The sequence below is a fragment of the Strix aluco genome, chromosome 3 (genome assembly GCF_031877795.1).
Source record: "Strix aluco isolate bStrAlu1 chromosome 3, bStrAlu1.hap1, whole genome shotgun sequence".
In the NCBI taxonomy this organism is placed as follows: Eukaryota; Metazoa; Chordata; class Aves; order Strigiformes; family Strigidae; genus Strix; species Strix aluco.
In genome coordinates this window covers 47,236,086-47,251,464 of record NC_133933.1, presented here as the reverse complement: position 1 = coordinate 47,251,464, position 15,379 = coordinate 47,236,086, and the positions used below count along the sequence as shown (strand labels likewise).

Here is a 15,379-nt window from a genome sequence, read left to right as displayed (position 1 = left end):
ACATAGTGAAATACATTCCTTCATTTTAAAGAAAGAACTTGTTGGTGGGTTTGGACGTCTTCAGAGGAACATACTAGGTAGAGGAACATTTGCCTCTGCCTAGGTGAAAGACCACAATTCTATAGTGAGTGCAAAATGCTGAGTCCTTTCCCAGTTTGGCTTGAAACTGGAGTCAACAACTCTTGAACTGAATATTTAGCAGATAATTTTTCCTAAGTCCTAGAACTATCTAAAGTATATAGCTGAGAGACTGTTATTTTTCTAGGAATGGTGTTTGGTAGATTTTTGAAATTCTGCCATTCAAGTTTCCCAGTGAAAATTTGAGGCAAATAGACTTAATGTTTAAATGCTTCATCCACAGTGAATTTACTTATGGTGTGTTTTGTTGTTTTAGGTTTTTTTTGTTTGGGGCTTTTTGTTTTGTTTTGTTTTTTTCTCTTCTGTACTTGTAAATGTACTGTTTTGGATAGATTAATAAATGCAAAAATATTTGTAGAGCTTTTTACACAGAAATTAAGAATTCAAGCACAATAATCTGATTATCTTGGTATTGAGAATCATTTCAGATCAGAAGTGTTCTTGTCTCTGACTTTGGTAGTTCACTCAATTTTGTGAAATATTATGTTGCTGAATTATTTTTTTTTCCTTTGAGTAACTTATTTTGTTGTTGGGGAGCAATGAACATTCTGTAGTTTCATTCCAATTTTGTAAGGTCAATGAAAAAGTTCTCAATATTTCTGTTAATTTGGGAGGAATACGCTGTGAACCAAATTTACAAAACTTGGTGTGATTTTTTTTTTTTATTTATTTGCACTTACATTCAGATAGGAAAAATAGTCCTGTTCTTTGACAGCTAAGCGTGTAAGACCTGTAAACTGATTAGATCATAGTTGCATACTTGGTGACAAGGAATGGAATAAACTGATTTGTTGATCTTCACAGTAAAATTAATCATTTCCACTTGATACAGTTTATCATGAAGTAAAAAAAATTCTCTTGTTATATGCTAAAACATTTAGGAAAGCATTTCTGACCTTTTTTTCTGTTGTTGTTTGTTTTCTTCTTATTTTTTCTTTTTTCCCCCTAGCATCGATTATCTTGTTCAGAATGTCTTTTACCACAGGCCACGCTTTGAAACCTTTTGTGGCTAGGACAGTGTTTAGGGGCTTTCCTTGTGACTTGAAATGCAAATGCCTGAGGATTTGGAGGCTACAAATATACATGGTGGTTTGAGTACAATACAGTAGGAAGCATTTCTAAAATATTTATCTCATGCTTAACCTGCGTGTATTTAAAGCAGTTAAGAATTTTTGGTTCATAGCTGTCTCCTTTTTATAGTAGAACTGCTTTTTATGAAGGGAACTTTAAGCACTTTTGCTTCATAATTCTGGTGGGGTATTTTATTTTCATAGAATCATAGAATCACAGAATCATTCAGGTTGGAAAAGACCCTTGGGATCATCGACTCCAACCATCAGCCCTACTTTATAAAGTTCTCCCCTACACCATATCCCCCAGCATCTCATCTAAATGACCCTTAAACACATCCAGGGATGGTGACTCCACCACCTCCCTGGGCAGCCTATTCCACTGTCTGACCACTTTTTCTGTGAAAATTTTCTTCCTAATGTCCAGTCTAAACCTCCCCTGCTGGAGTTTAAAGCTGTTCTCCCTTGTTCTGTCACTAATCTACCTGTGAGAAGAGACCAGCACCAACCTCTCTACAGTGTCCTTTCAGGTAGTTGTAGAGAGTGATGAGATCTCCCCTCAGCCTTCTCTTCCTCAAACTGAACAGTCCCAGCTCCTTCAATTTTATTTTATTTTATTTTATTTTAAAATTTCATTTTATTTTATTTTTAAATTTTATTTTTAAATTTTATTTTATTTTATTTTTAAATTTTATTTTTAAATTTTATTTTTAAATTTTATTTTTAAATTTTATTTTTAAATTTTATTTTTAAATTTTATTTTAATTTCCATCAGTTTCCTGTTTTGGCATGTTGGATCAGTTCAGACTGTGGGCTAGATTAGAAGTTAGACTCATAGAGACAAGCATGAAGGAACCCTACTGTAGTTGGGATCTGGAAGGAGCTTCCTGAAAATGAGATCAGGAAGGTGATGATTGAAGGGAGCAATACAAACACATAACATTCTGTTGTGTCTAAGTGAAGACTATTCTGTGAGGAAATGCTTAGCTAAAAGTTTCATTTGTTTTGCAGCTTGGTGTAATCAACTTCTGTTGCCACTATGCATAGTTCAGTGTGTTTTTAATAGTGTCATGCACTGAATTGTCTTTCTAATATAAACCTGATACTGATTTTTGCACTGATTTCAGAGTACAGCAATAAAAGACAGTTATCTGTTTCTTTTGCATTGGAATAATTTTTTTCCTAATCTTTTTTTTTTTTAAATTCCTTTTGATAGCCTTTATTTCCTTCATTTATGCTGTTAATTTTGATCTGCTGCATATTTTTCCCCATCTGTGGGATCAATAGCTTTTATACATTGTTGTCTCATTCCTGTTACTGACAGAAGATCTTAACTTTAGAGCAAAAGTGATTGATCAGTATACAGCCTGGTTACTGACACTAATATCTGACTTTTCTTTCCACCTTTAGTAACACTAGTTCCAGAATGTCCTTGTTTTAATGTCCTTGTTTTCCTCTAGATGTCACAGTTACTGCTCTGTCCCCCTGCGCCCCCTCCAGCGCGCCTCCCCCCCCCCCCCCCCCAGTAGACTTAATATCTCCATTAACTTTCATTTAAAAGTCTGTTATATTGTGGTAAAGCATTGTAATTAAGGATAGGATTTTTTCAGATTTGTGAACTCATAAATCCATGTCAGACCTTATTAAGAGAATGAAAGCATTTGATTGCATGCATTGTGTGTGCATTCTAAACTAAACTGTTTCTATAATATGAAAAATTTTAATTTCACAACCTCTACTCCAATATTTGACAACTTAATTTTTCAGGAAAATACTGTCTGTGGATACCCATCCCTTAGGCAGAGTTCAGCTTAAATTGCATCATGAGCTTATTAACTCCCATCTAATCATCCAGTCATGGCCGATTAATCACTTCTCCTGGTGCCTTGTTTTAATAATATCTGTTTTCCATGCCACTGACCAGCAAACTGCTGTCTAATTTTATGTGTGGGGGTATTCTTTGCTGCAGGAAGCAAAGTACAGCCCTTCTCTGATCCGAAGGGCCTTGTGGGAAGGAATCATCACATGCAAGTGTCTTGCCTGTATAATTCTCCTTTGGTGTTTAAGGAATAGGGAAAAAATGTGTGTTTCCTCACAGAGCTAAATAGCTTTCCTGTGCCACAGGGAAGGAATGAAGGCCTTTTGGGACAGGAATGCAACTGTAGCTGGTGGGTTTTTGAATATTCAAATCATCTGTCTCCAACTGTGGGACTCTGAATTCATTAATTACATTGTGTTAGCAAGCAGCAAGATAACACAGAGAGCTGGCAGCTTTATCATTTTCTCAGCATGGGAGGAGGGGGAAAGTAATTTCATCCGTCATGCAAAGGGAAAAAGGTAACACTCCCTATTTCTTTTAATGTGTTCTGTATATTAATGAATAAGCCAAGTTATCAAGGTACTTCCTCAAAAAATTATGAAGATTGGCAGTTAAACGCACTCTTGACAATTTAAGCTCTCTGATTTACACCACAGTAGCCTAGTTAATAATGTATCTGAAAGCTAACAGCAGTTGTGAATACGACGTTTTCAGGTTTGGTAGCGGAACCCTCACACATAGGAAGAGTCAGAAGTGAACCAGAGGTCTCTTAATATAACGAACCAGAGCTCTTTTAATTTCCTAGCACTGACGAGAAAGTTTTCTCTTTTGACAAGTTACAGAAGCAGTAAGGCAAGAATTTTTTTTTATCAAACTTTTGAGCAAAAAGTCCAAACTATAGCTTCTTATTTCTATAGTTTATTTGAATGTTTTCATTAGTCTAAGGGTTGTCTACCAGTGCCAGGCATAACTCCCTGAAGTAGCAAAATATCGCAGCAGTAATTTTCTTCAGAAATTCTTTGGGTAAGTCTTCATCAGATAGTGGTATATCATAGAGAGAGGCAGAGCTGTTATGTCTGGCAATGTTAGCTTGTACTTATTGCAATGTCTGCCCTTCCAAACGTTGAATTTACATAACCTAAATGCTTCTTCCTGCAAAGAAAGTGAGAGAAAGAAGAGAAAGGAGGGAGAAAAAAGAGAGAAAAGCATTTCAGACAGTGTGGGCCTTTGTATCATGCAGATGGATTTATCAGCTTGTAACAGTGGAAAGCTTTATGAAAAGATGAGGTAGTTTAGAGGCTCATTCTACTTAAAACCTGACTATTGTCAGCTATTTTAGAGATGCCACACTGCTACAGGAGAGCAGGAAATACAACTGGAAAAAAAAAGTTCAAAACTTTTGCAGATAAAACAAATACTGTCATTTTCTCCTCAGTGCACCTTATTTAGCATCAGAAGGGATTGTTAGCAGGCCATTTCAAGTAAGGCACAAAAAGAATAAGACATGGCTTTGATCAATGACACTTTGATCAAATGTAAGTACTGGAAAAAATCAAGAAGTGCAGGCACAGTAGTTTTGCATTCTGCTTATCCTTAGGGAGAGACAAGGACAGGAATAAAATCATTATCTATTTCAAATCACAGAATCGTGACAAGCAAATATTTCTAGCCTGGCACATGGGCTCTTCTTTGGCGTGTGTCATATTTGGAAGGAGAATGTATGAGAACGTATGGCATAAAACCAAAGATTTTTATCATCCCAGACAATTTTCCTGTGTCGGAGGTAGATGACAGGCCTTTTCCAGCCTTACCATGACCATTGGATCTCTAATGTGATGAAAGTTTTCTTTCTAGCATGATGGCCAGTAAAAACTAACTTTGGGGAAAGATAAATTAATTTATTTCTTCTCAGTTGAGTTTTCTGATCTAAATTGCATACAGAGAAGGAGCTAAAGCAAATAGACATAAAAGTACAGCTCTTGAAGCATCTTGAAGACAGTCTGCAATGGAAGACAACCCTGGGCTGGAAGAGAAGACACATCATTGACTGTTGAATCTTAAATTCAGGAAATCAAGATGTCTATGAAGATAATCAAGTGTTGTAAGAGAAACAAAAATGCAATTCAATTTGTAATCTAGCTAGTTCAACTCTAGTTATTCTCATCTTGCTTATCCCTATTAAAAAAGTTTTATACAGAGGTTTTGCTATAGGTTCTCAGTTTCCTCAACCGAGAAATGGAAAAAAAAAAAAACCTATTTTTCTGATAAGATTTTCCTGCTTCAGTTCAGAAAAACAAGTGTAGAGGAAGGTAGAACATCCACTAGCTGGAATGTCTTGCTTCACTGAGATTTCAGGTCACAGTCCCACCTGTGGATCATGCCAGTGTATCTGTTGCATTTTTCATAAATAGTTGTAGAGAATGTGATTAGCCATAGTCAGCTAAGATTCTCCTCTATTGTGTGGAATAAAGTTCCTTAGTGATTTTTTTATGCTGCTCAAGCAGATAAAAGAAAACAGAATACAGAAGACAGAGTTAGGAATGGTAGGCTGTTTTGCACATCTTGAAGTAGCTTACTTTTCAGCTTTGTGCACTAGTAATTAATGTTGCTGTATTAGTGTGTGTTCAGCATGTGTTCCGTGAGCTTGCTTTATGTCAAGATTTAAAAAGTGAGTTTGTGAATGACTCTTCATAATGGTGAAAAGGTTGCTCTTTATTTCTCTTCATTTAGTTCATGACTCCTTATGACAAGAGAAAAGAGGGGTAACAGAACTACATTCCTGCTGTTTTATACTGACTTTTATGTCTGGTTAATGTAGTGCCAGATATCTGCAGCACTCAGGAAAAAAGGTGTTGGAAAACCAGCCATCAAGTTTGGATTAAATGCATTTAAAATGAAAGTTTGTCTGGAAAGATTGGAGCTCTTATGTGCCTCTGAAAAGAAGTCAGCAAATGCAGATCACTCTCTGAAGTTTCTGGATTAGCACTGCAGTAAATTATTAAATTTTAGCTGTGTGTTCTTCATGGAGGACTTCTTACTGTAGCTGTATGAAATTCTAAGGGAAGTATTAAGACTCTGTAGTATAGCATTCTCATCTGGTTCAAGAAGAGAAATTATTCTGTAATTCTAAATGCCATCTTTGATCTTTTGCTTGATTCTTAGAATACAATTTTGCATCATTGTTTTTTCTCCTTATAGCACTACCTGTATTCTTTAGACATATAGATCATAGAATCATAGAATGGTTTGGGTTGGAAGGGACCTTAAAGATCGTCTAGTTCCAACCCCAATGCCATGAGCAGGGACACCTTCCACTAGACCAGGTTGCTCAAAGCCCCATCCAACCTGGCCTTGAACACTTCCAGGGAGGGGGCAGCCACAGCCTCTCTGAGCAACCTGTTCCAGTGCCTCACCACCCCCACAGTAAAGAATTTCTTCCTTACATCTAATCTAAATCTACCCTTTTTCAGTTTAAAGCCATTACCCCTCATCCTATCACTACACTCCCTGATAAAGAGTCCCTCCCCACCTTTCCTGTAGGCCCCTGTTAAGTACTGGAAGGCTGCTGTAAGGTCTTCCCAGAGCCTTCTGTAGGCTGAACAACCCCAACTATCTCCACCTGTCTTCATAAGGGAGGTTCTCCAGTCCCCTGATCATGTTTGTGGCCTCCTCTGGACTCACTCCAACAGGTCTATGTCTTTCTTATACTGGGGGCCCCAGAGCTGGACACAGTACTGCATATGGGGTCTCACAAGAGCAGAGTCAAGGGGGAGAATCACCTCCCTCGACCTGCTGGCTGCATTTCTTTTAGTGCAGCCCAGGATACAGTTGGCTTTCTGGGCTGCGAGTGCACATTGCTGGCTCATAGTTTTCCATCCACTACTACTCCCAAGTCCTTCTCTGCAGGGCTGCTCTCAATCCACTCATCACCCAGCATGTATTTGTGTATGGGATTGCCCTGACCCATGTGCAGGACCTTGCACTTGGCCTTGTTGAACTTCATGAGGTTTGCACAGGCCCACCTCTCAAGCCTGTCCAGGTCCCTCTGGATGGCATCTCTTTACCCCACAGTGTCAACTGCACCACACAGCTTGGTGTCATTGCCAAACTTGCTGAGGGTGCACTCCATCCCACTGTCTGTGTCACTAGCAAAGGTGTTAAACAGTGCTGGTCCCAATACCAACCCCTGAGGAGTATCAGTCATTACTGCTCTCCAACTGGACATCAGGCCTTTGACTATAACTCTTTGAGTGTGACCATCCAACCAATTCCTTATCCACCGAGTGGTCCATCCATCAAATCTGTGTTTCTCCAATTTAGACACGGATGTCATGCGGGACAATGTCAAAAGCTTTGCACAAGTGCAGGTAGATGACGCCAGTATGGGTGTATGGGTGCCATACCATTTTAATATCCATAAAGTACTGTCCAGTTTGAAGTGTCATATTTTCTACTCATTAAATTATGTCGATGTCTACTTACTAGCAGTAGGCAGTGAAATAATTCTTTTAAGTTGAAGTTAGCAATTTTCTGTAAAATGATTAATTATTGTAGTTATTAAGTAAATGCGAGGGACATTGTATCCTTCACCCTTTTGGTTACTCTGGTGTTCTCATGGCAAGATAATAATTTCCCATATTCAGAACACTCATATGGCAATGAACCCACTAAATTTTGATATCTAATGTTAGCCAGTGTCATGTTCTTTTCTTCTGGGAAAGTATTCTGAGTACCCAGACATATGTGGAAGGCATATTTCTAAGTAGCATACTGCATTTGAGGTATATATGTTTTAAGATGGATTCTGCTTCCTCTACTGGAGGAAATACTGTAAAGGTAGATAGTCTTTGGATAAAGAAAAATAGAAAAATTAGTATATACTTATCTGTTTTCTTTTTCCAAACAATGTGACTTAGTGATCAGGAGAGAAAATGAGCCAGAAGATGAATACTTACTAAATTCCATGGATTTGGATTTATTGTGACAAGGCAAAATTCACTGTGCTTTATAAAATAAATGATTGTACTTTCTTTCAGACTGTGGTTAACATAATGTATGACTGAAATAAAGTAGTTTACAGTGTAAGATGCCACAGTGAGAGGGAATTACAGAAGTCACTGCCAATCCCTGCCTGCCAACCCCCCCCCTCCCCCTTCCTAAAGTTTAAGTCTTCCTAGATCAGTTGGAAGATCTATACCTCTTAACAGGTCAACAGCTTAGCAAAACCTAAATTTAGGGTAAGAACAGGTAATTCCAAGTCCAAGGAGTGTTAAGTGCTCCAAAGAGGGAGGTGACAAGATAGAAGGGAAGGTTAGACTATTTTTTTTTTTTTTTTGGTTTGGTTGTGGGTGTTTTCATTTGTTTGAATGTTTTTTGTGTGTGGTGGTTTTTTTGGTGTTGGTTTTTTTTTTTTTTTTTTTTGTTCTTCCCCCTGGATTAATGTCTAACACATACAGAGTGAAAGGAGCTTTGAGTCTTAGTGTTTCCTGAATTTGGATGCATACTAGGAAATCCATGGGGAAAAAGGGATTTCTGTGGATTCTGGTCTGTGAAGCCAGACAAAAGATGGAGTTGTCTGTATGAAGCAGAATCTGTATTTAGATGTGCTGTGAAGCATCTGCTTGCTTGTTACCTGAGTCATAGCTTAGATCTCAGATTCAAGCACTAGGCTGAGATATCCATTGTTTCCTTTCATTCTTGTTTATGTGAGCTTTACATTTATTTTACATTACATTTACATTCTATATTACATTAGGACAATTACTATTAGATATGACTAATCTTACTTTTCGGTTTACCTAATCTGCATTATTAGGAATTTCCAGGCAAGTAAATATATTACTAGGTCATGCTTATGCTTTTTTTCACCCCAAAATGGGATACTAAATGTGTTGAAGGCCACAAGTCTTCTGGAATAGGTTTCACAGGGCAAAAGCTAACAAGATTTTATCTACATATGTTGCACAGGCAAGTTTTAGGACTTGAGGCAGAGTGGTCTGTAAGAAAGAAACGTTTTCTTGTGACTTCAGTAGCTGGAAAAGCTCTCCCACAGACAGCTAGAGAAAAGGGAGCTCACCGGATCTGGGAGGGCTCTGAAGAGCCACACAGCAGAAGGCCTATAGAATATGGCTATAATTAAAAATGCAAGATTTTATCGTGGTGTGCACTGTACCATGCTTTCAGAAGCAGATCTCTTTGGATGCTTTCCTAGTCTTTTCTGTATGACCATCATGTAGGTGTCAAATTGTAGGACATGCGCAATTCAAGTGGTTGTCCTGAGAGACTACTGAATAAAGGCGCCTTTGGCATATGCCAAAGCCTGTTGACAATTCTATTTAAAGATGAGTATACCAATGCAGATTTAGTGTGTACAGTTTATAAATACTTGGCAACTACTGCACTTGACTCTTGAAGCTAACTGGTGTTCGTTAAAATAAATTCAGCAATTATAAGGCAATCAATTGTACAACTGATAGTGTACGTTGAGCTTTGAGTGGATTCTTTCTGATACCAGTTGTGGCTGCCCTGTTCACTTCAATTTTGGAACAGTGAAAACTTCTCAAAGTAAGGCAATAAAGCGGGAATCAATTCACCACTTTCTATCATTGTCACACAGTCAAATAGTTTGTACTGCTATGTTCTCAGTGCATTTACAATTTTAACAAAACAAAGGATGTATTAAAAGCAAGGTAATAAATGAAAGACTTGTACGTGAACCTAACTTGGCTATTCCTTACTCCTTTTAATAAGACATAGTAGTTGCATTGTTCGCATTTAGATTTAAATCACTGCTTGCTTTTCTAACTTACCTTTTCTTATATTGCATCTATTTACCCTAGGTGTTTTTTAGGAGGGTTTTCTGCAGCTGTGGTTGATAACAAAAGTCACAGTAAAGACTATTTAAAAAATAGAGGTAAATCACAGAATTTCTATTATAAATCTAAATGCAGTGCAAATCTCAAAAGAGAGGTAGGAGTTGTCAAAGAAATGCTTATAAGTTTATCATGTTAATTACTTGACAGGTCAGATGGTGTTTTCTAACCTTTGTGTGACAGCAGGACTGAACAATATTGAATATATAAAACTCCATTTTAATTGAAACGTGTATTAAGTGAGAAAATTTACTTTGAATAAAGCTGTTGTAATAGATGACAACTAAATACATTGCCTTTTATTACAGTAATTTCACAAGTAATCTGGAATCCAAATACTAGTGGTTTTGAAAATTGGTTTGCCGTAAGCTATGTTAAATTCTTGCTAAACTTTTATGTGGCATCTGCTAACAAAAGGTCAATATGTACCTGCAGTAAAACCATAGAAGGCTTAATATGCTGCAGTGTTTTCTAAGTCCAGAGACATATCTACTTTAGATATACTGCTGTTGGTGCTAAGTTTTTAATAAGTAGTTCCATACTAACCTTTCTAGCAGCTGAAATGTGTTCTAGTAGATATTCTCAGTCCTTTCTGAGACTGTAAGATGGTCCAAAGCCTTCTTAGAAAGAGTAATTTAAAATCTGTTTCCTTAATGAACCTTGAAACTGTTTTGTTAATACAAAACCTTAAGCTTTCATAGTGATTCTCTCATTCCCCATAGGAAAAATGAATGACATTTTGGGGTTCTGCTCTCTGTTCTTATGCAAGATACTGTCTTATGCTGCAGGTTGTAGGGTCAGGATTTCACAGGTACCCCCTAATTTTACTTTTGATACTTACGGCATTCATTAAAATGACAAACCTTGAATAGCAGCCACTAAACCTTTTCAAGTGAATAATGTTCACTTATGACAGAGCTTTACTCAAGAGAAAATGGAGATATGTTTTGCGGGAAACTGTGTTCTGTATTTTTGGCTGGTTGGTACTGAATACAATGTGGAATTAATTCAGCATCAGTCTTCATTTGCTGCCTATTGTCTGATATTTAGATGGACATTTTGGACTTCCGGAATTTGAAGTGCTTCCCATAAAATAAAGACAAAAACATGAGGTATTGGCATTTTAAAGAGGAGATACCCGGAGAATAGCTTCTACTCATACATTTTCTTTCATACTAGTTACATTTCCAAAAATGTGAACTGTTAGCTTCAAAATAGACTTTGATATACTCTGTTTAAGGAAAGAGATTTACTGATTTCTTGCTTTTTCTTTCTACAGCTAGTTGATGTGGAAAAATGGGTATGTGATTCTGTCTTTTATTCACTTGATCTCAAATGTTTCATGTTGCCACTGAGTCTAACCTGTCTGTTTTGATACCCTCTGTGTTCATGACCCTTCAACTTGCATGGCTCAAAAAAAGAGGCGAATACGTGGTCATGTAGGATCTGGTCATTCCTGAATTGTCATACCAAATTTCATGCTACCACAATGACTTGTCTTTCTTTTAATTTGATTGTAGAATTGTTTAATATAAATGTATGTTTATTGCCTGTCAGTTTTGAGCCTTGCTGTCTAATGTTGTAACTCCATTCTGTAACCCACCCTGTCTTTCCAGTATATACACTGTAATCCTAAAATGCATGACAGTAAGATAATTAATACTGATAAATAATGTGTGATGCTGTATCTAGCTGCAGATAATATATATACAAAATATTTAATGATGGAGAACAGCTGCTACAGAAAAAAATCATTAGTAGGTCTTAGCAAATAAAGTCAAAGCACAGTTCTCTGCTGAATGTGTTGTTAAGGCCTTTCCTAATGTGTCTGTGTATACCATGCATATTTGTTTGGGCATCTAATATAACTTCCCTATGTGGGACATATTTACGTATGTTTTTCTCAAATGTAATCTCTAACATCTGCATATGTATGCATTAGTGGTCGTAAAATTGTGTGTAGAATTGTTTGTTCACATTTAAAATGTTAGAAGCCTCTCTGATGGCTTGGACCATAATAGGCCTCCTTCATTTCTTAATATTTAATTTGAGCTGCACATGACCAGAAGCAACCTCAGACATCCTTTGCTATTATGGCCAGTAATATAGCTAGAGCACTGGTCTCACTTTGTTTCAGTCAGACATTATAGAATTTTAGTCTGATGATTACATGTTTATAGTAAGTAGTGACTCAAGTTATAGCTTGCTTGAGACTCCAGTAGGTAAGTACATGGCTTAAATGGTGGCTTAGGCTTTTTAACGCCCTTTCTACTCATGTATTCCCAGCTATGTCATGTGACATATATATGTAGATGTTTATAATATTTATTAAACAATAACTGTATTAATTTTAGCTAATTGTATCAGTATGATAGCATTATCCATATTCAGGGAATCCAATATTTGTGACAACCAGCAAATTATTATATGGATTGATTTGGAATATTTTTAAGCCATACGGATGGTCAGGTTATCTTCTCATTTTGTCCACCTTTTTAAATACAAGTGAGAGGGCTTGGTTCTAAATCTTTAGATTCTGTGTTTTTATTCCTATGATGAATTTTAATATAAAGAGAAAAACAACAATAAAAAGGAAGTTCAGTAGCATACAGGCACCTGGCTTCATACTTCACAATGCATGAAAATTTGTGAGCCAGAAGTTTATTAGTTATACTCTGACATGGCTTGGTTTTGACTGAAGTATTCAAAGAGTGTGTTCTTGGAAAATATAGTGTTACCTGCATAAATGCAAGTCAGATCTGCTTTTTTTTTTTTTTCTTTAAATTCAGAATTTAGTAACATCAAAATCTTATGCTTTGAAAAGACTGCTTCACAATAATGTGTCCTAAAACCATTTTAAAAAGAAATGGTTCCCATGACAGCGGAGCTAAATGTTTCATTCCGAATTCCATCAGCTAAAGATTTTTCCTAATAGACCAGTTCTGTAATCTAGACAACCTCCTGTCTGATGGGGATGGAGTGGGTGCTGGCTTTACTTCAAATATGAAATTATTCAGTCTCAGATGAGCCCCAATTTTCCCTGTAAAGCATCTTTAAACCCCCTCTCTGTAATTCCAGAGTGTTACCAGAAGTCTTACGATGGACTGCAGATGTACATACTGAATTAATGCAGCAGAAGGCTGGTTGTTGCACAGCTGCGTGGTCGCTGAGGCCATATACCTCATTTTACTTTTCTTCATAAGCCATTTTCCAATGTAGGACACACGAGATTAATGCAAGTATGTTCAGTTATATCGTGTATCTCTGGACACCTTGAAGCCTAAGCCCAAAGCCCAAGTTAGACAAACTTCATGTCAAATTAATGACCAAATTAGTAACTGAACCTTGCTGCAAGCAGTTTCATGCTGTTCAAAGGATAAGCTAAAGTCATCCACTTCTGAGCTGTTGCAGCCTGTAAAGTGTGCTAATGAAAATTTTGAAAGGAATTACTCCAGTTCTGCTGTGCTTCTGTTGAATGACTATCCTTCTGGTGATTTTGTTCCAAATCTTTATTCTACTGTAAGGCATGTGCTGGCAGTTGAAGCTAGGTAAGAATTAAATGGGCTTAAGATATTCCTTGAACCTTTGGCTTTTTCCGTTTGTCTCTCATCAAGTGTGACTTGTGAGGGCTTGTAGGTCTGCTTCAGTGCAGAATCAAGCAGATTAAAGACATCTTGACTAACACAAAAACTAATGGAAGTTAGGCTTACCTTTTCCATCCTGGTCCCCATTTCATATTTGAAAAAGGCTTTTCTGCTTTTTATTAAACTACCAAGGGGGGAAAACCCCACCATTTGATCAGAAGGATTTACTAAATTTCAGGTGAAAGTTAGAAGACACTGAATATATGTTATCTACAGAGAAAATAACAGTAATGAAGTAAGCTGAAATTAAATAATGTATAGTGAAAGTGATTCCTTTCAATCTGCCTTTCTTTTTTTCCTCTTTTAATATATTTATGAAATAAGGGAAATAATTTTAAAGTGTTGCTGTGAATTAGCAACTATTGGTGTTTGTTTGCAAATTTGAGATTTCAAGGTGGGTGTTCTCTATTTTAAGGGTTTGATTTTTAAAGGACTTTTGTTCTCATAAAAACACCTGAATGTCTGTTTTGACTTCCAGAACAATTGCTTAGCACTGTAACAAAATTCAGTGTACGGAGTGGGAATTTTTTAGCGCGTTTATGGTTTCCAAAACCTGGCCTTTTTTACACATTTACCTACATATAGTTGGTGAATTTTTTTGAAAATCTGGTATTAAGAACCATCAAGTATTATTATTTTCAAGACAGGTTACTCTGAAGAGCTTTTTACCTGAAGGGAAACCAAGTGTATTGTTTCTTAAATGTAGAGTGTGAGGGACAAAGATTTTTCGTCCTTACACTGGCTAAGGGCAAAGCTGTGCTAACTGTAACATTGCAGGATTGTCTGCAACTTTTAAATAGAGGAACCTCTTCTGCTGAAGGTAATGGTAACTCTTTTTCTCTTCCGCTCCAATAGTTATTCTGTCAGCTCAGTTTTATGCCACTAGTAAAACTAATTTCCAGTTTCTTTTGAGAAAAGAAACTTGCAGAGTAAGGAAACACACTTTAGACACTTTTTGAAAGAATGGCTTTCATTACAGAGACTTCTGAGTTGAGAATTGAATAAATTCTGGCTTTGAGGTAGTGTGGACTGGATAAATGTAATAAGAACATTGTTGTAGAGTTTGGATTGAGCTGCAAAACAAAGCTTCATCAAGATAAATGGTTGCAGTAATGTGTCTTCAGAGCCATTAAAGTAATTAATTGCACATCTATGCTTTATAATCAGTGTGATTTTCAATCATTAAATGAATTATCTAAGCACTTGATTATTTTTTTTTGAGAATTTTTGTAGTGGGAAAATATGCTAATTGTGCACAAATATTTGATACCCCAGTTTAAAAAATTTGTATTCAAAATTTAGATATAACATAGACTGCAGAGGTACCTCAGTGTAGGGAGTAATATCAGCAGTGCTAACATAGGAAGACTCAGTTATTCTCATACAGATCTTGAGGGAAAATGGGAGGAGATAGCACTGTATGATGTTAAAATGAACAGGCATATCAAAATGTAGTGGCTATGGAAATACTGCTTAAAATGCCACGCCTACAGCTATAGTTTCAACCATATCTGCAGTGTATTGTATATTGCAGGAGATGCTAATTGCAGCCCAATTCAAATTGACATCATCAAGAGAAAGTAATACAAACATTTTCTAAGTACACTTTTTCTTTCTGGAAGAAATCTGTGTGCAAATCTGACTGAAACTTACTTTAATAGAACAGTAGCATTTCCAACTGTATACTAGGATTCCTTTGGTATTTCTCCTTCAGTCCATATTATAGATCTGAGGCCTTCAAGCTGTATTCAGTGTATCAATAGGAATTACTGTGAATTGCAGCAAACTGTCTACTTTCAGTTTACTTGTTTTCAATACTGTTTGATTAGGTTAGTG

The 15,379-nt window shown here is 36.6% G+C and overlaps 1 protein-coding gene across 14 annotated transcripts in view; it reads left to right on the top strand.

The window, feature by feature from the left end:
• RYR2 (ryanodine receptor 2) overlaps positions 1 to 15,379 on the top strand; it is a 441,630-nt gene that overhangs the window by 147,542 nt on the left and 278,709 nt on the right. For 12 of the 14 annotated variants that reach the window (XM_074818391.1, XM_074818385.1, XM_074818393.1 and 9 more), the window contains one exon: positions 11,179 to 11,199. The exons of the other annotated variants lie outside the window; for them this stretch is intronic. In XM_074818391.1, the coding sequence (XP_074674492.1) occupies positions 11,179 to 11,199 (21 nt within the window). The remainder of the gene's footprint in view (positions 1 to 11,178; positions 11,200 to 15,379) is intronic. 14 annotated transcript variants of the gene reach the window in all.